This window comes from Carlito syrichta, unplaced genomic scaffold (assembly GCF_000164805.1).
Source record: "Carlito syrichta isolate Samal-C Ts95f unplaced genomic scaffold, Tarsius_syrichta-2.0.1 Scaffold288283, whole genome shotgun sequence".
Classification (NCBI taxonomy): Eukaryota; Metazoa; Chordata; class Mammalia; order Primates; family Tarsiidae; genus Carlito; species Carlito syrichta.
In genome coordinates, this window is record NW_007232379.1 from 126,661 (window position 1) to 150,901 (window position 24,241).

General features: G+C 36.9%; 1 protein-coding gene and 1 pseudogene across 1 annotated transcript in view; one reads left to right on the forward strand and one right to left on the reverse strand.

Annotated features, from left to right (window-relative positions):
* Positions 1 to 17,756, forward strand: part of STK31 (serine/threonine kinase 31) — a 130,213-nt gene extending 112,457 nt beyond the window's left edge. The window contains exons 23-24 of the mRNA XM_008053560.2: positions 5,230 to 5,298; positions 17,399 to 17,756. Coding sequence (XP_008051751.1) covers positions 5,230 to 5,298; positions 17,399 to 17,572 — 243 coding nt within the window. The 3' untranslated portion in view covers positions 17,573 to 17,756. The remainder of the gene's footprint in view (positions 1 to 5,229; positions 5,299 to 17,398) is intronic.
* Positions 17,757 to 21,094: 3,338 nt separating this feature from the next.
* LOC103255593 lies at positions 21,095 to 21,866 on the reverse strand (annotated as a pseudogene).
* Between the last annotated feature and the right edge of the window lie 2,375 nt (positions 21,867 to 24,241).

Sequence of the window (24,241 nt, forward strand, 5' to 3'; positions counted from 1 at the left end):
TTTAGATACACACATACTTACCTTTGAGTTACAATTGCCTATAATATTCAGCACTATAACATACTATATAGGTTTCTAACCTAGGAGCAATAGGCTATACCATATAGCCTATGAGTGTTGTAGGCTTTACCATCTAGGTTTGTATAGACACATTCTTACAATATTCACACAAGGATGAAATTGCATAATGATGCATTTCCGAGAATGTGTTCCTATTGTTAAGTGATACGTGACTGTTGTGTCAGCTGTCAAGAGTTGAAATCTCCAACTATAATAGTAGAATTGCCTATTTCTTCTTTGAGCTCTGTCTTGTACTTTAAGGCCTTCTTGTATAATTTGTACATATTTAGGATTATGTCTTCTTGTTAGATTGATTCTTTTTATCATTATATAATGTTCAATTTTTTGCACTAATTATTTGCTCTAAAGTCTACTTTATCTGATATTAGCATAGACATTCCTGTGTTTTTAAAATTATGTCTGCATGGTATATCTTTTAGCATCATTTTACTCTAAAGGGACCTATGTTGAATTTAGATGAAGTTTCTTGTAAATAACATATGGTTGCATCATGTTTTTTAGTTACTCTGCTAACTTCTGCCTTTTAATTGAGGGTATTTAGACTATTTACATCTAGGGTAATTATTGACATGTTAGGGCTTAAGTCTACCATTTTATTATTAGTTTTTTTTTGTTTTCTTATCTTTCTTGCTCAGTTTTCTTTTTTTTTTCCTCACCGTGAATTACTTGAAAAAATTTTAAGAATCCTTTTTGATATATTTATGGTGGGTTTCTTTTTAGTTTCAATGCATTTTATTTTTTGACAACCCACATGACTTTTTTTTTGAAACAATACCTCTACTCCATATAAATACAGTCAGAGTAAATGAAAAGCTCAAGATGACATCAGCCTCATTTGTCTTAAGTCCTGTTGTTTGTGGATAATAAACAGTAGCAGGTCGAGATGACAGGTGATAGATACAAAGTAATTGCCAACTTTATTAACATTTTTCCATTTCGAAATCATCCTTAAAGAAAATTATGTATGGTCACGATGCCACGTGGATTCATGCTTTCACACATAAAGGACTGGTAGTTTTTGAAATTATCAAGGATGTACTTTGTTTGTTCTATAGCTCCTGTCATAAAAGGCTTTATTCTTTCTAGTCTTTGTTCATCAGGTTTGCTTTGGATTGAGTTATTGTAACCTTTGATACGCTTCTTGTTGGCTTCCTTTGTGAAACTGGTTTCCTGTAAATGATGGTCCATGGCAGTATTAATGCCAGTGTTTGCTGTGCTTTTAGTACTTTTCGTCCATGTTGTCTTTAGTAGAGGCATTTCCACCAATGTTATCCTTGTTATTCTCTGTCTTCCCCTCTACCTCCAGGATACAGACTGTTTGCAATCTCTCAGATCTTGTAATTGTCAGAGATAATCATGATGGCAGCTGGAGGGGAACATTGGTACCGATAGCTTATAGCGGGAGCCTCCATGGTGTAGCCAGAGCAGGAGTGGGCAGTATGCAGAAAAGTTTAAGATGTTCTTGAGTGTATTGTCTTCTATGGTCTTCCTACTGGTTGGTCTGAGTATTACAATATACAAATGTGATATCACATTCTAGTGGTGTCAGCATTTTATCACTCTGAGTGAAGTGCTTCTATTGAGGTTCCTTTACTCTCCCCATTTTTTTTTTCAGTCGGAGTCTCACTGACACCCAGGCTGGAGTGCAGTGGCACACTCATGGCCACTGCAGCCTTGATCTGATGGGTTCAGGCAATCCTTCCACCTCAGCCTTCTAAGTATCTGGAACTATAGGCACATGCCACCACACCCAGCTAATTTTTTGATTTATTGTAGAGATGAAGTCTCATCAAGTTTCCCAGGCTGGTCTCGAACCCCTGGACTCAGGCAGTCCTCTCACCTCTGCCTCCCAAAGTGCTATACTCTCCCCATTTAAAAATATCATTGTCTTGAGTATCATATGGTGCTCTACATTTTGGCTTTAGTTATCATATATGACTAGAAAACTCGTGATGAGGTGGATAGTCTGTGGTATGTACTCATATTTCTGTTCTTTCCATTGTTATTTCTTCCTTTCTGATGCTCTGAGACCCCTTTTGAAAAATAATTTCCTCTTTGTTTGAAGTGAAATAACTTTTTAAAGCCATTCTTTAAGATTATGTTGACCATTGCCTTGCTAAGCTATGGTATGGCCATGTGTTCTTTGAGCTATGGCCAGCCCATGTTTTCTTAAGCTTTGGTCCCTTCCCTAACCTTGGGGAGGTGAATCTCCACTTTTATTCTCTCTCTTTTTCTAATTTATTTTATAAATAAACTGTATCTTCTAATCTAAAAAAAAGATGATTTCTAGTGACAAGTACTTTTAGTTTTTCTGTATCTGAGAACATCTTGATTTCACCTTCATTCCTGATGGATAGCTTCACAAGATATAGAATTTGTGGTTGCAAGTTCTTTTCTTTTAAAAGTTGAAAAATGTGTTACTTCCTTCTGCTCTCCATAGTTTCATATGATGAATCTTCATCATTCAAATTGTTATTCCTTTGTAGGTAATGTTTCATTCCTTTTTGGTTGCTTTCAAGATTTTATTCTGTCTTTAGTTTTCAGAACTTTCATTTTTTTTTAGTTTTTTCTTTTGGGGTTTGCATGACTTCTTGAATATTGAAAATTTAGGAACTTTTCATCCATTATTTTTTAATTTATTGTTTTTCATGTGTACAAATTTAGGGATACAAGTGCAGTTTTGTTGCATGGATATATTGTGTAATAGTGAACTCTGGGCTTTTAGTGTAACCATATTCCAAGAATGTACATTGTACCCATTTTCTCATCTCTCTTCCCCTTCCCCCACTCTTCCACTCTTCTCAGTCTCCAGTAACTTTGAGTCCACATTCTATATCTATTTGCACATTTTATTGAGTTCCTACTTGCAAGTGAGAATGTGGTATCTGATTTTGAGTTGTGTCACTTAAGATATACGGCCTTCAGTTCCATCCATGTTGTTTTAAAAGATATGATTCCATTTCTTTTTATGGCTGATTAGCATTCTATTGTATGTATATTCCATAATTTTTTTGTTTAATCATCTGTAGCCATTATTTTTATAAAACCTCTTTTAGCTCCATTATCTTTTAACTTTTCTTCTGGGACTTCCAAAAGATGGATCTTTTGCTGTTGTCTGACAGGTTCTGAGGCTCTGTTCATTTATTTTTATTTTTTTCCATCTGTTTTCTTTCTGATCAGACTGAGAAAATTTTGTTGATTTGTCCTGAAGTTGACCAATTTTGTCTTTTGTCATCTCGTACTATTCAACTCACTTAGCTCATCTAGCCTTAAACTTGTGTACTTTTTAGTTCTATGGTTTTCATGTAGTTCATTTTAATTACTTCTCTTTCTTTGTTAAGATTTGTTATTTTTCATTTATGTTAGAGAAATTATAATTGCTTCTTGAAGCATCTTATGATTATTACTTCAAAGTTCTTGTCAGGTAATTATAATATGTGATTTATCTTGATATTGATTGCAATTTCTCATTGAAGTTTAGTTTTCTTGGTTCTTTGTATTACAAGTGATTTTTACTTTGTCCTGGACATTTTGGCTACTTATTTTAGTAGATTCTGGGTCCTGTTGAAAGTTTTATTTTAGCTAGCAGTCACTCTGTTTAGATTTAACACAGAGGTCCTAGATTACCTTTTGAATTGTGGTTTTAATGGTAATCTAATTTTCAGAGACTTTTTAGTTTATCTGCTTGGGTCATTGCATGCTGTTGGGCCTCCTGTGTCCTCTGCTGATGGTGCTTGAGTGACTGAAAAGAGCTGCTTAGGGCTGAGCTGTCTGGTGTTTCTAAGTAAGAGAATGGGTCTTTGGTTCATGGGATGAAACTTCCCAAGCCAGGTGCTTGTTGTGACAGGATCTCCCCTTCCTATGACGGATGGAATACTTTCTGAGCCAACTTCTTATTTTGGTGGGGTCTCCCTACTTATGGGAGTCAAGAGTACACTTACTGGACTGCCACTGGAGGTGTGATTTTTCCTTGTTGGTGCCTGTGGTCTCCTGGTGTCTTGGGTGGGGAAAGGTAGGGCTGCTGCTGATCATGGTGAGTATTTCCTTTGGCTGCTTATTGATGGCAAGGTATCCATTCAAGCCTTCTTTTTGTTTCTCCTAGTCTCACCTGGTGGTGTTGATGGCCATCCTATTAAATTCAAGAGAGGAATGAATCTACCTGGGGTGCTTTTTATTGCTTGTTTAGGAGTTAGGAAATATCAGATCTGGATTACTTTAGTTTTGGGGGTGGCGTGTCATAAGGCATCTTGTTTTTATATTATGCCTCTAGTCTTGGGGTCTCCAACCAGTTTTCCTTCCTCTTTTGACCTCTCATAGTTTTCTTTGGTTGTATTTTATGCTATTTCCAGATTTTCTAGTTGTACTTAGTGGGGAGGAGCAGGAATGGACCAAAAGTCCTTCTGCTCATTTTCTAATTGCAGTGAGTAGAACTTATTTGGATCTGGATTTAACGAAACTATAAATAACAGTAAATTTGTGATATTTATAACATGGCTTAAAATTTGAAAAGTGGGTCTTTGATGTCAAAGTTACTAATTTTTTGTGATAATGGTTTTGTGATGTGTCAGAATAAAATACTGTCTTTTGGAAATATACAAAAATATCTACAGGTGAAATTATGAGACATGTAGGATTTGGCTCAAAGATAATATTTATGGATTTGTGCATAGGGCAAGAGTGGTCGTTGGTTGATGGTTGTTAGGGCTGGGTGATGAATACATGGGACTTTGTATATGTAGGAAATTCTCTATATTTAATAGTTTTTAAAAGTTTAGCTTATATTTCTTGAGCACAGGCTAAGTATTAGGTAGGGTGAAAGGAAACTTGCTTGATTTATTTGTCCTAATTTTTGAGTATTGGTGAAGCCAACATGATATAGGTGACTAAGCTTTAACACATGTGTTTGTAAGGTGGGGAAGTATTAAAGGGCTTACAGTGTGTGCATCACCTCTGTTCCTTTGGGAGCTCTAGGAACCATTTGTGATCAAGTAGTTATTGTGAAAGTGTTTTTACTCTGCAAGAGTTGATATGTTTTCTTCAAGTGAGCTCTTCTCCACCCAGCAGGATCTGAAGTTCCAGAATTGACTTTATTATAGGATCAGTACTTTGATACATTTGGAATTTATTCATTCTTATATTCTTTTGCAGCTTTCTGTTCAAAATCAGGAATTTGAGACAAATAAAGATGGAATCCCAAAAGTGGATCAGTTTCATTTGGTATGTGACCTTTTGTCATTTACTTGTTTAAAGCATATGCTGTAATGTAAACATAAGTGTCTGACTGGAAATGTCCTCTAGTTTTTCTAGGAATCCAAAGTAGCATTTGCAGTAAAGAAATATTGAGAAAAATTCACGTGCCCTGATTAACTCCACTTAATTTTTAATTAATACACCCGTATTAATTTAATACTGCTAGTTTGGGTGTCACACAGGTTATATAAATAATCTAATAATTAAGTAAAAAATATCATTTACTATATATTCCAAGATCATATTATATTAAAACTAATGTTTTGTTATAACTTATTTTTTTGATTTTTGTAAGCAGCTAACAATATATTTTCTTTGTCATTCAATGTAGGTCATTGAGTTTGCTTTGCCATTCTTAGTGTATTTAGTCAACACATTTTGAGTAGCTCTTTTGTGGCAGGAATTGAACCAGGTGCTGGGATTACATGGATTGCAGTGTTGAATATGAAATTGATAATTTAGAAATATGAACAAATAAACAACCAAGATCTATAAATAGTGTTAAGGAAGTATTTTGAGGGAAACTAATGTTTAGTTCTGCAGAGAAAGAGAGTATTCAGTGTGACTAGATATAAAGAGGTTAAGTATGACAGTAAATGAATTTGTAAAAATATCAGGCTTTAAAGTTCTTATGCTCTTTTGATAGTTTGGACTATAATGAAAGAATACGTATAATTTTGTTTAACTTAGTAGTCCCTTAGCTTATTTGACCATAGAGGTATTTTCTTATAATATCTACTGACGTCCCATGTGTCCATTTTTTAAAAAAACACATCTTATAAATGATGTTAGGTAGCTTTGCCACATTTTTTTGAGTAGTAGCAGAAAGTATCTGAGGCAACTTTTGGAAGAACTGTGCTTTACACTTCCTGATTATCTCTGTGGAATGGGATAACAAAGAAGGTTGATAACAGATTACACTTTTGAAAAGGTTGTAAGAATATCAGTAGTGCTACGTCAGAGGTTACGGCTTCACCAAAAGTGAACACCTGGAACCCTTGTTCTGTCAGGCTTGATAGAAAAATTACCTTACTCTAAGTTATACTGAAGTTTATTTTAAACTTAAAAGGCATCATCGTCTGACAGTTTTGTGAGTCAGGATTCTGGGCACAGCTTATTTAAATCCTCTGCTTCAGAGTCTTTAATAGGCTGCAATCAATGTGTTGGCTAGGCTATAGTAATCTTAAAGCTTGTTTGGGGAAGGATATATTTTCAAGGTCGCATGTTTGCTTGCAGGATTCAGTTTCTTTCAGCTTGTTAGATTGAGGGCCTCAATTCCTCTTGAATTTTTGGCTAGAGATCGCCAACAATTCTTTTCCATGTTTTCATCATGGCTGCTTGTTTCATCAAAGTGTATAAGCAGATAAGGTAATAGAGTCTGTTCACTAGACAGAAGTCACAGTTTTTCATAACCAAATCACAGAAGTAGTATCCCATAACTTTTGCAGTATTGTCTTTGTTAGAAGAATTCAGTATGTCCAGCCTTCACTCAAGAGGAAGGGATTTCATAAGGGCATGAATACCAGGAGGTTGGGATCACTGGGGGCAATCTTATAAGTTTGTCTACCATAAGGTGTAATCTGCCAGCTATGTGCTAGACACTCTGCTAGATGTGTGTATAATGAGAATAGATGTATGTATAATGAAGGTGAATAAATACAAAGTCCCTGTTAAATGTGGGTAGCTACTCATGGACAAATTTATAAGAAACTTTGGCTTGTGTGGTATTTGCTTCTATGATCTGAGTCAGCTATTAGTGCTGGGAATGAGGCAGTCTGCACCTTACAGATGCCATACCACAAATGGAGAAGAATGTAAATTCATAGAATCATGTTGATAGAGTTATTAGAGGGTAGTTAATACACTATACCCATCCTCCAGAATTCCTTCAGTAATATTCTCAACAGATGGCTTTCAGCCTCTGCTTAAGTACAGTCTCTCCAGTTTTGGTAGTTTGTGTCTTTTTCTAGGAGTTTGTCCATTTCATCAAAATCCTCTGATTTGTTGGCATACAGTTGTACACATTTCCTTTATAATCCTTATTATTTCTTTAAGCTTTTTAGTAATATTCCTCTTTTCATTTCAGATTCTAGTAATTTGAGTTTTCTCTCTCTTTTTTGATTAGTCTAAATTAATTTTGTTGGGTTTTTTCCCCCAAAGAACCAGCTTTTGGTTTTATTGATTTTCTATATTGTTTTGCTGTTCTGTTTCCTTACTTCTGCTCTAATCTTTACTATTTCCTTCTTTCTGCTTGCTTTAGGTTTAGTTTGCAACATAGTTGTTATTTCATTATTATACCTTATAAAATAATATTTTTTAATATTATATTTAAATTTTCCTAATTGTCTGAAATTTGTGTTTTTTGTTTTCTTGTACTCATACCCCCTCCTCAAATATATTTATGTAAATAATTGTATTTTTCAAGTCAGTATGTCAACAAGATCCACATGTATTGGGTTCATATACCTCTTAAATCTCTTTTGATCTTTAAAGTTCCCTCACAACCCCCTCCTTTTCTTTGTGCCATGCATTTGGTGAAGAAACTATTTCATTTCCCACATTTTGGAGTTGACCGATTGTATCATGATAATATTATTTTGTAATTCTCTTTTCTTCAATTGAAAACACTGGTAGATATGGAGGCTTGGTTAAATTCAGATTTAATCTTTACAGCAAGTGTATTTTGTAGATGGTCCTTTACATATCTTACTGTATCATGTGAGGAGTGTGTTTGGTCTCTGGTAGTCACAGTAAGAGTGTTCAGTGCTTTCAGGCAAAAAATGTCATTTGCACGGGGGTGCATATTTAGTTTTTCTGTTCTGTTCGGTTGGTTTTGTTCATCTGTACCCCAGTGCCACACTTATTTAATTAGAACAGGCTTTATTTTTTTGCTACTTGGTAGGGCTAGTTTTTTTTATTGTTTTTTTTTTTTTGTCAGAGCTTTCATGTCTACTTTTGGTTGTCATTCTTCTAAAAGATCTTTACAGTTAACTTGTCTGGTTTCAAGGAAAAAAAACTGATTATATTTGTATTGGAATCATGTAAATTAACTTAGGGAAAATTGACACATTTGTGATGAGAGTCTTTTTTAATCTAAGAACATAAGACGTTTGTTGTAAATCTGCTTTTGTGGTTTTGGAGAGCACTTGTTTTTTTTCTCATTTAGATTTTGTAATTCTTCATTAAGTTTGTGAAGTGAAGATACTATCTTTAAATATTTTAAAAAACATATTCTGTAGAGTGCAGTAGGGACATTGGAATTTATTCATTTGTCAGATGTTTTCTGAATTTCTCTATATCCCAGGTAACTGTGCTAGTGTTTGGGGATGAAGTGATAAACTAAAATTTCTGACCTTAAGGATCCTAGAGTCTAATGAGTAGCAGCAGTAAACAGGTGACTTCTAGTCAGTGTGATATGTTCTCTGACTGGTGTAATCATAAGGGGCAAACAAAGCATATGCAGGTACTGTTGAAGGTGGAAAGAATGGAGCAGCAACAGGACAGTTATTTACATGTGATGATACCACTAGTGTTAATAAAATTCTGGCTCCCGTAATTATGAATATGATGATAACGGTAGTGATGGTAGAAGGATTCCTAGAGGCGATTACTTAAAAACTGAATTCAGAAACAGTTGACTCAGTGAAGAAGGCTGCCCTTCCAAGCAGAAAAGCTTCAGTGTGAGATGTTAGTAGTGCCAGACTCTGCCAGAACCCTATACAAAGAGGGCAGAGGGGAGGTAAAAAAATATTCTTAGTTGGCATTTCACTTGTCTTTGAGAGATTTCAGCTGATTCTTTTTATTCTTTTGCATTTCCTACCCCCTGTAATTCAGTTTTATTGTTTCAGTACTGCAGGTATCCCAGTCCAGTAGAAAGTATAGTCACCCTTCTGTATATTTCAGGGGATTGGTACCAGGACCCCCTCAGATACTAAAATCTACCTATACCCAAGTCATGCAGTTGGCCCAGTGGAACCTGCCATATATGAAAAAAATCAGCCTTTTTTATCCATGGGTTTTACATCCTAAGAATATTTGTTTTTTTAAGTCTGCGTTTGATCACAGATGCAGGAACCAAAGATAAGGTATACTGACTGTATTTTTGATTTTATTTCTTATTGACACATATTTATGGGGTACATGTGATTTTTTTTACATGTACCGAATATGTAATGATCAAGTATTTAGAGTATCATTTCTGTGTGTTGGGAACATTTCAAGTCTTCTGGCTCTTTTGAAATATGCAATGCATTGTTGTTAACTATAGTCACCCTACTCTGCTGTCAAACAATAGGACTTACTCCTTCTGTCAAACTGGATGTCTGTACTCATTAAACCATCTTTTTTTAAAAAAAACACCATTCACCCCACTCACACATCCTTCCCAGCCTCTTGGTATCTCATCAGTCTACCTCCATGGGATCAACTTTTTATCTCTCATGTATAAGAGAGAGCATGCCATACTTATTTTTCTGTGCCTGACTTTTATTACTTAACATAATGGCCTCCAGTTCCATCCATGCTGCTACAAATGACAGGATTTCATTCTTTTAAAAAAAATAGCTGAATATTATTCTATTTGTGTTCCTGTGTACATATACGTGTGTGCATATATAATGAGGGGGGACACAAAACCCCAGAATTTATTGATAAAACATGTTTATGTATTCTTACATGTTTAGACTTCAGTCACCTTCAAAGTACTGTCCATTTGATGCAATACACTTATCAAGACACTTTTTCCACTCATCAGTTTTGATGCCTTTTAGTACTTCTGCTGTTTTTTGTTTTACCTCTTCCACATTGGCAAAACATTTCCATTTGAGGACTTTTTCATTGAGGCACAAAATAAAGTTGTTTGGGATGAGACCGGGTGAATAGGGAGGGTGGGGCATGTCATGCTGTATTTGGTAAAACTGCTGAACACTCAGTGCTGTGTGGTCAGGTAAGTAAAACCACCCATCATGAAACGGGCAAACGTACTGGAAGAACCCACTCCGCCCCACCCCCAAATTCACTGAAACTCAGAATGCAGCCTCTCACAACAATGCTAGGTGGTACACGGATTACAGTGAATTCCTAGACCACTTATCTAGTAGGGGAAGCCTGTACTAGAGGGGGCTGGCCCTCCAAAAAAATACCATTTTTTTGGCTCCCTCCCACCTTGAATATGTATCACATTTTCTTTATCCTTTCATCTATTGCTGGGTACTTAGGTTGATTCCATATCTTGGCTATTGTGAACAGTGGTGTAGTCAGCATGAAGGTCCAGGTATCCCTTTGATAAATGTGTTTCCTTTCTTTTGGATAAATGCCCAGTAGTGGAATTAACTAGATTGTATGGTAGTTCCATTTTAGATTCTGGGAAATCTCTGTACTGTTTTCTGTAATGGCTGTATTAATTTACATTTTACCAATAGTATATAACAGCTTCCTGTTCTCTACATCTTTGAAAGTATTTGTTATTTTTTTAATCTTTAATAATAGCCATTCTAATTTAACGTACGATGATCTCATTGTGGCTTTGATTTACATTTCCCTGCTGATTAGTGATGTTGAGCACTTTTTCATATACTTGTTGGCCATTTGTATGTCCTCTTTTGACAAATCTCTGCTTATGTTCTTTGACCACTTTTTAATAGGATTATTTATTTTTTTCCTGTTGAGTTGCTTGAGTTCCTTGTATACTCTGGATATTAGTCCCATGTTGGATGTATAATTTGCAAATGTTTTCTCTCATTCAGCAGATTGTCTCTTCACTTTGTTGATTATTTTCTTAGGTATGCAGAAGCTTTTTAGTTTAATATAGTCCCATTTGTCTATTTTTGGTTCTGTTGCTTGTGCTTTTGAGGACATAGCCATAAAGTCTTTGCCTAGACTGATATCTTGTAGTGTCTCTCTATGTTTTCTTCTAGTAGTTTTATAGTTTCAGGTCTAAGTTTAAGTCTTTAATCCATTTTGAGTTAATTTTTCTATATGGTAAGAGGTGGGGTTCAGTGTTATTCTACATATGGTTATCCAATTTTCCTAGCACTTATTGAAGAGGAGGAGTGTTCTTTAACTCACTGTATGTTCTTGTGGTGGGGTTCAGTGTTATTCTACATATGGTTATCCAATTTTCCTAGCACTTATTGAAGAGGAGGAGTGTTCTTTAACTCATTATATGTTCTTGTGGAAAATAAGTTTCATGTGAATAGCTGGATTTATTTCTGGGTTCTTTATTCTCTTCCATTGGTTTATGTGTTTGTTTTATACTAATACCATGCAGTTTTGGTTACTATAACCTTTGGTTACTATTTTGAAGTCAGGTGTGAGCCTCCACTTTTGTTCTTTGTGTTCAGGATATCTTTGGCTATTCAGGCTATTTTTTTGTCACACATGAATTTTAGGACTTTTTTTCTGTTTTATGAAAAACAATATTGCTATTTTGATAGGGATTGCTTTGAATCTGTAGATTCTTTGAGTAGTATTGTTATTTTGACAATATTAATTATTTTGATCTGGGGGTATGGAATGTCCTTCCATTTGTGTCTTCAGTTTCTTTCATCAATGTCTTGTAGTTTTCCTTGTAGAAGTCTTTCACCTCCTTGGCTAAATTTGTTTCTGGTAGTATTTTTATTTTGTATCTACTATAAATAGGATATCCTTCTTCTGCCTCAGATGGTTGATTATTGCTTTATAGAAATGCTGCTGATTTTTTACATGTTGGTTTTGTGTTCTACAAATTTCTTGAATTTGTTCATCAGATCTAAAAGTTTTCTAGTGGGGTCCTTAGGTTTTTCTAGATATAAGATGGTATCATTTGCCTAGAAGCACAATTTGACCTCTTTTCAATTTGGATGCCTTTTATTTCTTTTTGTTACATGACTGCTCTGACCAGGACTTCCAGGATTATATTTAATAGGAGTGGTAAAAGTAGGCATTTTTGTCTTGTTCCAGTTCTTATAAGAAAGGGTTTCAGCTTTTCCTCATTCTGTATGATGTTAGCTGTGTGTTTATCATGTATGGACTTTGTTATGTTGAGGTATGTTTCTTCTATTCCTAGTTTATTGAGAGCTTTTGTCACAATGTGACGTTGAATTTTATCACATACATTTTCTGCATCAATGAAGATGAGCATATGTGTTTTTCCCTTTATTCAATTGGTGTGATGCATTACGGTTATTGATTCAGGTATGTTGAACCATCCTGGGATAAACCTTGGGATAAATCTCACATGATCATGGTGTAATACCATCTTGATGTACTATAGGATTTGGTGTGCTAGTATTGTGCTGAGAATTTTGTCTGTGTTCATTAGGGATGTTGGCCTGTAATTTTCTTTTTTTGTCTTGTTCTTGTCTGATTTTGGTATCAGAGTAGTGCTGGCACTAATAATGAGTTAGAGAGAATCCTCTCCTCTTGAATTCTTTTGGAATAGTTTGGGGAGAATTGGTGGTAGTTCTTTTTTGAAAGTGTGGTAGAATTTGGGAGTGAAGTCATCTGGCCCTGGACTTTTCTTTTTAATGTTGATCTAGTCACATGCTTGTTATTGGTCTGTTCAGGTTTTCTATTCCTTCCTGATTCAGTCTTGGTAGCTTGTATGTGTCCAGGAATTTATTCATTTCCTCTAGATTTTCTAGTTTGTAACTGTATAGTTGTTTATAATATTCTTTTGTTATCTTTTTAATTTTTGTGGTATCTGGTGTAGTGTCTCCTTTTTCATTTCTGATTGTGTTTATTTGGGTCTTCTTTTTTGTCGAGCTAGTGGTTTATCAATTTTGTTTAACTTAAAAAAAACCCCACCATTTTGTTTTGTTATTCTTTTGTATTGGTTTTTAAATTTGCATAATTTCATCTAGCTTTGCTCTCATCTTTATTTTTTCTTTCCTCCTACTAATTTTGAGTGTGGTTTGTTCTTGCTTCTCTAATTCCTTGAGGTGTATTGCTATGTTACTATTTCTACTTTGTGATATAGATGACTATTGCTATAAATGGCTCTTTTGGATGGGTGTGGTGGCTCATGCCTGTAAATTCACACTTTGGGAGGCCAAGGCAGAAGGATCACTTGAGCCCACAAATTTGAGGCTAGCCTCAGCAACAGAGCAAGACCGTATCTCCATAAAAAATTAAAAAAAAATTAGCCAGGCATAGTGGGCACATGCCTATAGTCCCAGCTGTTCTTGAGACTAAGGTGGAAAAATCACCTGAGCCCAAGAGGTCAAGTCTGTGATGAACCATGATCATGTCACTGCACTCTACCCTGGGCAACAATGGGTTTTGTACTTTTGTATGTTTTCATGATGGCAGATATTGTTCTTTAAATTCCAGGTATATGACTTCCTTAAGCATTTCTTGTAGAACCAGTATGGGGTGATGAATTTCCTCGCTTTTGCTTGCCTGGGAAATAATTTTATTTCTTTTTGATTTATGAAATATAATGTTGATGGGTATAATATCTTTTGCTGGCATTTTTTTTTCATTTGGCACTTTGTATATATCGTCCCATTCTCCTGGCAAATACACTGTTAGTCTGATGGGAATTCCCTTGTTAAGTGACTAGGCAGTTTTCTCTTGCTGTTTTCATAATTCTCTTTATCTGTGACTTGTGACAGTTTGACTGTTATGTGCAATGGAGAACACCTTTTTAATCATATCTATGGGCATTTCTGAGTTTCTATATCTTGATGTCTAAATCCCTTGCTAGACTTGGGAAATTTTCAGATATTATTTTGTTAAATAAACCTTGTATTTCTTTGGTTTTCTCTTTGCCTTCTGGGAATTTGAAAATTCAAACATTTGGCTGCTTTATGGTGTCCCATATGTCACATATAATTTGTTCATTATTTTTTATTCCTTTTTCTTAATTTTATTTTCTTACTGGGATATTTAAAAAGTCCTGTTTTTAAGTTCTGAAATTCTTCTGCTTGGACTAGTCATTGTTGAATTCTTCTGCTTGGTCTAGTCATTTCTTAGTTAATTCAGTGAGTTCTTCGGTTCTATGATTTCTGATATATTTAACATTTTAAAATTTAGAATCTCATGCTCTACTGACTGACCTAGCTGGGTGACTCTTTTGTTTTAATATTTGACTCTTTGTAAATTTCTCATATCCTAATTTTTTTGCTATTTTTATCTTCATTCTGTTGTATCTCACTGAGCTTCTTTAATATCAGTATTTTAAGTTATTTTCCTGGGATTTCATAATTAAAAAAATTTTATTATAAAGATGTGGGGTACAATTCAGGGTTAGGTATACAAACATTGTTCATGCGGGTACACCTGTTAATGAGGTATGCCCCTCCCTCCCCTAGCAGTTTCCCTCAACTGCCAATCCCACCTACCCCACCAACAGTTTCCCATTACTGCCAGTCACTTTCTTATAGCATTATAATTGTTCAAAGTCCTCTTATGAGTGAGAACATACAGAACTCTGTTCTTTGTTTCTGTGATAAATCACTGAGTATGATCGACTCCAAATCCATCCAGGTTGTTGCAAAGTCCATATATTTGTCGTTTTTTATGCCTGCATAATATTCCATTGTGTATATGTACCACATTTTTTTAATCCAGTCCAGCTTCAGTGGGCCACATGGTTGGTTCCATGTTTTTGCTGTTGTGAACAGAGCTGTGACAAACATACGTGTGCAGGTATCTTCTTTGTAGAATAATTTGAGTTCCTCCGGGTGTATTCCCAATAGGGGAATTGCTGGGTCATGCGGAAGGTCAATTTCTAGTTTTTTCAGAAATCTTTCCAGCAGCAGTGTAGAAGCGTTCCTTTTTCTTCACATCCTCGCCAGCATCTGTTGTTGTTTGTTTTATTAATGATGGCCATTCTTACAGGGGTTAGGTGGTATCTCAGTGTGGTTTTGATTTGCATTTCTCTGATGATGAGTGAGGCTGAGCACTTTTTCATGTGTCTGTTGGATGCCTGTATATCTTCTTTTGAGAAGTGTCTATTCATGCCTTTTGCCCACTTTTTAAAAGAGCTGTTTGTTTTTTTCCCTTTGGTCATAATTTCTTTTTGATTGGGAATCAGTTGTGTTCCTCTGGAGGTTTCATATTTCTTGTGGTTTTTTTTTTTAATGTTTCTTGTGTTCTTCAGCTGTTATCTGTGTTTCTGCTATAACTACTTATGAGTTTTTGGATTTGCGTTTGTAAAGGTGGACTTTTCCCTGAATTATACTGATTAGGTAGAGCATTTTGGCTTTGATTCTGAGTGTGTGCAGTAGTACAGTCTCTGTATAACTTATTCGGCGATAACAGCATCGGTGGTATCTGATTTCCTGTATGGCCTAGGGTGGATTGTTAGTAGAGGCGGTGGTGAAGTTTTAGTGGGGATGGGGATGCCAGATGGGCCAGTTCTTGGGCACCATTGGTAGTAGCAGTGGGCCAAGCATGCCTGTTTTTGGGCCTCAGGGTGGCATATGTTGACACTGGTATCTGTGGGTCCAGATGGGCCAATTCTTGGGCCTTCAGGCAGCTTCTTTGGCTGCTATCTGTGGCAGAAGTGTGGCAGGGGAGTGGGCAGGTCCTCATGTCCCTGGGTAGTATGCATGGTATGGGTGATGACAGTAACAGTGGTGGGGCAGTGCTCTGGTCTTCATGTGGTTTGTGTTGTTGATGACTGCAGTGGGCTGGGTAGGCCAGATCCTAGGCTCACAGGTGTGGTGGAGAGTGGCAAGCTTGGTGGGTTTATCTTTAGGTGCCAGGGAAGAGTACTTAGGTGACATCATTGGTGGTTGGGGTGGGGTGAGCCCCAGGTCTCCGCATGGCATGCTCAGGCACTGGAGACAGGGGCTGGAACCAGGTGGGTGGGCCTGTCATCAGGTCCCATGGTGTATGTCTGCACTGGATCTGGTAGCAGAGGTGGGGTGATCTCCAGGCCCCCCTGGAATGTCTGAGTGAGGGATAGTAGTGACTGTGCCACGACGCTGCTGTTGAGGATGGTGGGTTGCTTTCAGTGGCAGCAACTGTAGGTAGGCTGCTGGGGAGCACACACTTTCACCCCAGATAATGGTTTCAGGTTGGCAATCCTATCTTGAGGGTGCTTTTACATGCACAACAGCTTTGCTCCTGGGGTGCTGTGGTCGCTGCCTGCCAGTGGCTTGCACTTCAGCTCCATGTTTTCAGAAGCCCTGAAAATGGACTCCCCTGCCTCCTCCACTGCTGTTGCCAACAGTAGAGGCTCTGTGGGCAGGGGAGTCCATCTTCAGGGCTTCTAAAAACAGGAAGTGGCCCTGCTGATGGGGTGGTGGAGTTGTTGCTAGTGGCTCATGCTTCATCCCTGGTGGCAGTAGCCAGCAGTGGTGGTGACGGCGGGCAGGGGATGTCAGTGAGGCACCAGGAATGTGAAGAAGCAGGGACTGTTATTTCCCAGTGCAGGATACAGTCTCACGGAGGCTGGACTCTCAAAATGTCGCTGTGCTATAGCTGTTTAGGACTTGAGGTGAGAGTTGTAGGACCCAGCTTGAGCTCCCTCTCTGGAGCAATGTAGTCACAGGGTCTCCAGGCAGCTTCTTGTGTTAATCTCAGAGCCCACAGAAGTTTAGGGGCTCTCCCTTGCCCAGGATTGCGGTGGCCATGTGGACTGCTGAGGATTTCACTTACTGGTTCTCTGCATTGGGGAATTGCTCTGGGCTCCCATCCAATCCCAACAGAGTAAACTGTCTCGCTTCCCTCTCTTTCTTTGCCTTAGATGTTTTCTGTCACTTCTTTGTTGAATTCCAGTGTTTTATCTTTGGTGATCTATTCAGAGTGTGCTTGTCTACTTGCTAATTTGGTTCTCCTCTGTAGAGGAAGCAGTACCAAATGCCTCTACTCAGCCACCTTGAAGCTCCTCCTGAGTGTATTTTTGTTAAAATTCACATATTACTGGACCTGTGCCATTCAAACCCATGTTGTTCAAGGGTCAACTATAGTTGAACTTGGTAAGAACCTTTAAAATCTATATAGAAAGACTTGATCTTAGCCATGTATTATAGACCAAAAGTGTTTTTGAATCACATTCTTTCTCATTACAGGTTTTTCCTTTTGCTTGTTTGTTTTGATCTTGTTTATGTTTTGTAATATTTGTTTTTCCTTGCAGGATGATAATGTCAAATCTCTCCTCTGTAGCTTGATATATTGTAGAAGTTCAATGACGGCTGAGCAAGTTTTGAATGCTGACTGTTTCTTGATATTGAAGGGGAAATCAGTTCCAAACCCAGAAAAAGTTACTGAATATACCCAATATAAAAAAGAAGAAGAAATAAAGATGTAGAACTTGGATAAATATAAGGAAAAGACAGGAAACGATGAAGCCAACTTTGATAAATTAGTATTCTCTTTTTGTTGCAGATTTACTTTTTAAAAATTTTTGATTAATAAACAAAATCTGGAAATGTTCTGGAACTAGTTGAGTTGTATCTTTGGTATGCAGGTTATGAGAAATAAAGCATGTTTGGTTTGCACACAATTTGTATTCTTTGAAATTTTGTTTAATTTGGAGTTATTAAGGAAAGATTTTCTGATTGTAATTACCTTTTGAAATTTAGTAACTAGAATGTGATACTTTTAATAGGAAAGGTTGTCAGATTGCTTTACAAGTTCTATGCAGATTTTCAGTATGTTGGTTTGCTGATGATGAAGGCTGATGCATGTGTTCAGTAAATGATAATTGCTGTCTGCTTTGTATCCAGTTCTAAGACTGTAAAGATAGTTAACACATGGTCCTTACACTTGCCTACAGTCTATTGAGAAATTCAGAGATATAAGCAGAAACTAACATAATATGGAATATTCAGTGATAGCACTGAACTTGATGAGATTACACAGGAAAGGTACTCTTCTTGTGGAGGAGGCTTGTTAGGGAAGACTTTCTGGAGGAGGTGGCATGTTAGTTAAATCTTTAGGGATGAGTAGAAGAGGTGAAGAGATGGGCAAGAGTATCTTTTAAAAAAATGAAAAAAAAAATTTTTTTTAGAGACAGTTTTGTTTTGTCACCCAGTCTGTATAGTGCAGTGATGTGATCATGGCTCACTGTAGCTTCAAACTCCTGGGCTACAGGAGTGGTTTTCCTGCCTCAGCCTCCTGAATAGCTACGAGTGTAGTGCAAGAGTATCTTAATAGCAGAAAGAACATGGTGAGAGTCTTGAAGGGAGAAGCAATTTATTGTGATTAGTAGTATAAAATATAGAGCAGGAAATAGGTAGATGAAGCCTTTGTATGAAATATTAAATGCTTATACTTAATTATCTTATAGGAAATGTGGAGTCATTAAAGAGTTATAAGCAGCTTTAGTGTCCTCGAAATCCATCTTCTATGTACCAGCAGAATAGGAGATGGGGAGACTCTAATTAGCCATTATAATAAAGGTGGGCAGAAATGATGAAAACAAGATCTAGAGAAGTAGAAATAGAGATGTAACTTATAGGAAAAATGTATGAAATAATTAGGAAGCAAAATCAGTAGGATTTTGTGATTGAAATGTATATAGACTAGTCTGGCAGTTTCTTGTTGCATATTCAATGTCCAGTCTTCCTTTCTTCCTTAGTTACTTATATAGATCTTGTCTTATTTGTGGTGGCCATGTTCTCAGAAAGACTGTCTTTACACTTTTATTCTGTTGGTTGAGGCCTTTTGACTAAGTTTTTGCAAATAAATGTCCTTAAAAGGAGGTGACATAACTAGGAGGGCTTCCCTTTTGCCTTCTTTTTTCTCCTACCCAAAGCCACTATGATGGCTAGAATTGAACAGCTCCCTTAGATCATAAGGCAATTTGGAGGATGCAAGCTATGAACTAGAATGATGGAACAGTAAGTTAGAAGGAGTTGGTCTCCCTAACTGTTCTGTAGTCTCTGTAATAGCCTCCAGGTATTAAGTCAAGAGAATAAACCCCTATATTAAAGTGAGGTGCCTGTATCAGCAGCCTCAGCCTCAGCCTTTCTTGGGAAGTTGTTAGAAATGCAAATTCTTGGCTTCACTTCAGATCTACTAAATCAGAATCTACTGAACCAGCAATCTGTTTTTAACAAGCCCTTTAAGTCATTCTAATGAATACAAAAGGGAAGCATTGTCACATATTCAAGTCTTTGCAACTTTTCGGCTTTACTGTTTTGTAGTAGAACTTAATTTTATTTTATGCAGTAGCAAAAGCACCTAGGAATAAAGCAAAGTTGGCTAACTAAAGGGAACAAGGATAAACCACTTTATTTATATTCACTATTTTAAATAAAGAATTTGACCTGCATTTCCTCAGTGTGTTCTCCTGAGTATTAGTCTTTTGGTATGCTCAGCACAAAAGTGAATGAAAAACTGGAGATTGATCATGTAAGTTAGATAGTAAAGTTTCTAACAAGTCTTACAAGAAAGAAATCTGTTTAACCCAGTATTTGCCAAAAGAGACAATGTTAATCCCTCTTTTTCCACATAGTACCTAGCAGCTTCTCTCTTGTGAACTAGAGTGAGGATCAGATTTTATGGGATACAAAGTTAGCATTTTTAAAATTTAAGGTGTTTTTTTCTCATTCATAAAACTTTTATTACACTTACATGAACTTTAATTCACATGTTTTTAACAATTATGCTTGCATTGTTCATGAAAATTTAATAAGACATTAAAGCTAGCCATCATCTCAAGTTATTTCTCTGTTAACTATTTTTACAGCATATGCATGTTAGGCAAGTATCAAAAAAAAATCACCAAAGCAAAAAACCTAAAAAGCGTTAAATACATAGGTTTTTTGTTTTACTGTTGTGCTTGTTAACACATGAAGTAATGGATATCAAGCAGTTCATTTTTATTTATTTATTTTTTGAGTTGGAATCTCTGTTGCCCAGGCTGGAGTGCAGTAACACTCTCAAGGCTCCTGTTGGACTCAGGTGTTTCTTCTGCCTCAGCCTTCCAAGTAACTGGAACTACAAGTGCATGCCACCATGCCCAGCTAATTTTTAAATTTATTATAGAGATGAGTTGTCCAGTTGCCCAGGCTGGTCTCAAACCCGTGAGCTCAGGCAATCCTCGGGATTATATAAATGCTGGGATTATAGGCGTGAGTCACTGCGCCCAGCCAGCAGTTCATTTTTACTGCATCTTTACTTTTACAATTATTCTTAGGTTGCCTAAAACATTTAAATATAAATAAAATGAGTGTAGCAAAAATAATGAGAGCAAACAGCAGATAACTCTATAAATAATGGAATATGAACCGTTTCTACCTTCATCCAGAGTAAACTGAGTCACAACTTTTGTCTAATTGATCACTCCTGCAGCTGTCATCAAAGGTGTGCACGTGGAGACTGAGTATTCCACAGATAGATTTGGTTCAGTATGTGGTATCCACAAGACATCCATTTCTACCACAGCCGTGTAAGTGCTCCAAACCTTCAGGTAACCACAACTACTACACCTGTGACTGGAACTAATTATTTCTTTTATTCTTCACCAGGACAAACCAATATGTAGGCAGTTTTCTTTACTAAGACATGGAAGCAGTTTTAACACTAGACTTTGTGAAGCCACAATGTACCAGAAGTACTATTCTGAACATTTATAGCCTGCATAAAAATTTCACATCCCCATATCGGCCACCTGAAGATGAAAACAAATAAGTTGCTGAATATTAGCTGGCTCTGCTCCCCTAATATTAAACATAAAAACCATATGGGAAATATAGAAATTCAAATAAAAGTGACATAAACCTATCATAAATCGTAAACAAGAAACGATTTATGGAACAGCATTAATGATAAATGGTCTACTGTGTAAATTTTTGAATGAGGCAGACAAAAGTTGGAAGGCAGGTTAATTCTCCCCTCCTTTTCCCGCTTCAGCTTCATCTCCTTGGGTATCCAATGTCCGCAATGTCAAGTTGTCCCTCAGTAACTGCATTATTAGTGTGCTGTCTTTGTATGACTTTTCACTTTAATGTATCAAGTTCAGCAGTGGCTTCATCAGAAACTGTCTTTGCAAGACAGCAGACTTTCTCTGAGTTCCATATCTCATAATAGCACACAGAGAAGTTAAGGGCCAGACCCAATCTGATAGGATGTTTTGGTTGCATTTCTTTTTTGCTGATTTCAAAAGCTTCGTGGTATGCTTGTGGTGACTGATCCACAGTCTTTCTTGTCACCAGCAGCAACCTCGGCCGAGTAACAGTAGTAGTCTCCTTTCATTTTCAAGTAGAAGACTTTGCTCTCTGCTTGGGAAGCATTGGGGATCAAGAACTTTTCCAAAAAGGACAGCTTATCATTGCAGATTATCTCTCTGCTCGGTCTCAATCTTCTCTTTCTATTCTAGAACCATCTGCTGTTTTTTTTCAGCACCTTCTGTCTTTTGCTCAATACTTGAGACGCTCCTCCAAGATGACCTACAGGCTCCTACCACATTTTTATAGACAAACGAGAGCAGACTCCTCTCCTCATTGGATAATTCAGGTTCTTGCTCAGTTATGGACTTCATACAGGCTGCCATGTCATTGTATCACTCAGCCTGCTCAGCCAGTTTGACCTTCTGAACCAGCTCATTTTTAATCCATGACTGGATGCTCTGTGTCCAGAGTGAGTGGTGGCACACGAACTGGGACTCCGCAGTCTCTAGATGGTGGCAGAGACAGCAGTGAGCCTGAGACGCTGAAATTTAAGATTTTAAAATGACAAATACTAATGAGTGGTAAGAATAAACAAATTTCATGTATCTGTTTAATGACATAAATGCCTCTTGAAATATACATACATGTATGTAATATACATGTGTGTAAGAACAATGCAAAAGCAAACAAACATGTCTGTGAATAATGCAGCATATAATACATTACAATAAGAGCAACAATGTGTGTCACCAACAGTAGGAAGGGAAGAAAGGGATAAACGAGGCTGAGGAGTAGACATTTGATACATTTTGGAGGAACACAATAGAATTGCATTTGCTTGGAACTGGAAGAAGGGTATTCAGGTAAAGGAAATTAAGCTCAAAGAGTGGATTTGGGAAAGGGCAAGAAATTAGGAGTATAGGACATTTATGAGAGAGTTGAGAAATAAACTTGGAAAAGTATTTTGAGAACAAGAAAGCATAGAGGGTCATTAGTTGCTGTATAAGAGGTGAAGCCCTGTGTAAACTCAGGAGCTGCTGAATCACACATTCCTATCTGTTTCAAAATAACACAGCTAAAAAGAGAGGATGAGTTGGGTAGGGAAGTATTAGAGGTAAGGAAAAAGTCAAGGATGTTACATTTTACTAAAATAATTGAGAAAATGTCCTGTTCTAGTTCAGGGTTTTAGAAAGGAGAGAATTAAGAGTATTATGAGAATTTTATGGGAAGGCACAGCACCTAGGAATAAAGCAAACTCGGATAACTCTGGTCCATTTCATATCAATATTAAGTCATTTTAGCAGTGTTTTAATGCCAATATTTATTAAATTTCCTCTTAGAATCTCTTAACTCCACAAATGACATGCTTTGCCACTCTTAGTTGCTAGTATAACCATATTTCCTGCTATTAGAACTATATGCAGAAGCATTTATGAAATGGTGGAGTGAGGAATTTTGAAAATCTCTTCCATAGAGCAATAAGAGCATGGACAAAAATGATCAAAATCAGGCCGGGTGCAGTGGCTCACACCTGTAATCCCAGCATTTTGAGAGGCAGAGGTGAGAGGATTCCCTGAGCCCAGGGGTTCAAGACCAGCCTAAGCAACTTGGCGAGATCTCATCTCTACAATAAATAAATAAATAAACAAATAAATAAATAAATAAATAAACTGGGTATTGTGGTACACACCTGTTGTTCCACCTGCTTGGAAGGATTGCTGCAGCCCAGCAGATTGAGGTTGTGGTAGATGTAACCATGCCACTGCACACCCGTCTGGGCATAGAGCAAGGGCCCAACTCAATAAAAGAAAAAGAAAAAATCAAAATAAATTTTTTTTTTTAGAATTCTGGAAATCACTAAGGGCAGCAATAATGTGAAGAACATTTATTCTGGGAAAGTGGCTGAATATTGGTAATAATAGTAAAATTTGTAGTGCTATTTTCATTCCCCTGCCTCCAACTCTGCAGTAGCCTTATAAGTTAGCAACCTCCTAGTCATGTTAGCTGTGAAGACCAGGGGTCTAACAGCACAGAGGTGGCAGAATATCTAGAGCACCTTAAAAAAACCCATTGCCAGAAAATTGTTACTATTTGACCTGATTCAGAACTCGCTTAATTGGAAAAACTCTTTTCCCAGGAATTTGCTGAAAACAAACAAACAAACCAAACCAAACAAACAACAACAAAAAACACCACAGTTGTTTAATATGGCAACTGCCTGAGGCAGTGATATGAGTTGGGGCAAATAATTTGATAGGGACATTTGGGGAATGAGATGTCCCTCTGATGCTTTGAAAAGCTCTGAAAAATTCCTGGGAATCCAGAAAACTGTCCATGTTCAGGAATATGCACATGTCCAGGAAAGACCTAAGAAGGACCTAATCTTTCATGTATGGTAACTGTAAAGTTCTAGAAAGCAAGATGTGGAGGCTAAGGCAGAGTTATAAACTGCCAGTGTTGAAAGTGTGCTCCAACAGATACACAGAGCTTCTCAACAAAGGTTGGGAAACTTATGCTTCCAGGCATTTAAGGAAATATCTGTCTAGTCATTATGTTATCACTAAGTTAAGCTGCATGTGATAAAGAATACAGGCTTCACATAAAATCAGTAATGTCACTAAACAAACATCATCATCAAAAACAGGAACAATAACAAACCCTGGGTTGAGAAAGGGATAACCTGATTTCTAAAGTTGTCACATTATACTGTTTAAAATGTCCAGTTTTAGCTAGATGTGGTAGTGCATGCCCAAAGTCCCAAGATACTCAGAGGCTGAGGTGGTAGGATTGCTTGAGCCCAGGAGACTAAGGCCAGTTTGGACAACATCGTGAGATACTGTGCCTTCAACAAAATTCCAGTT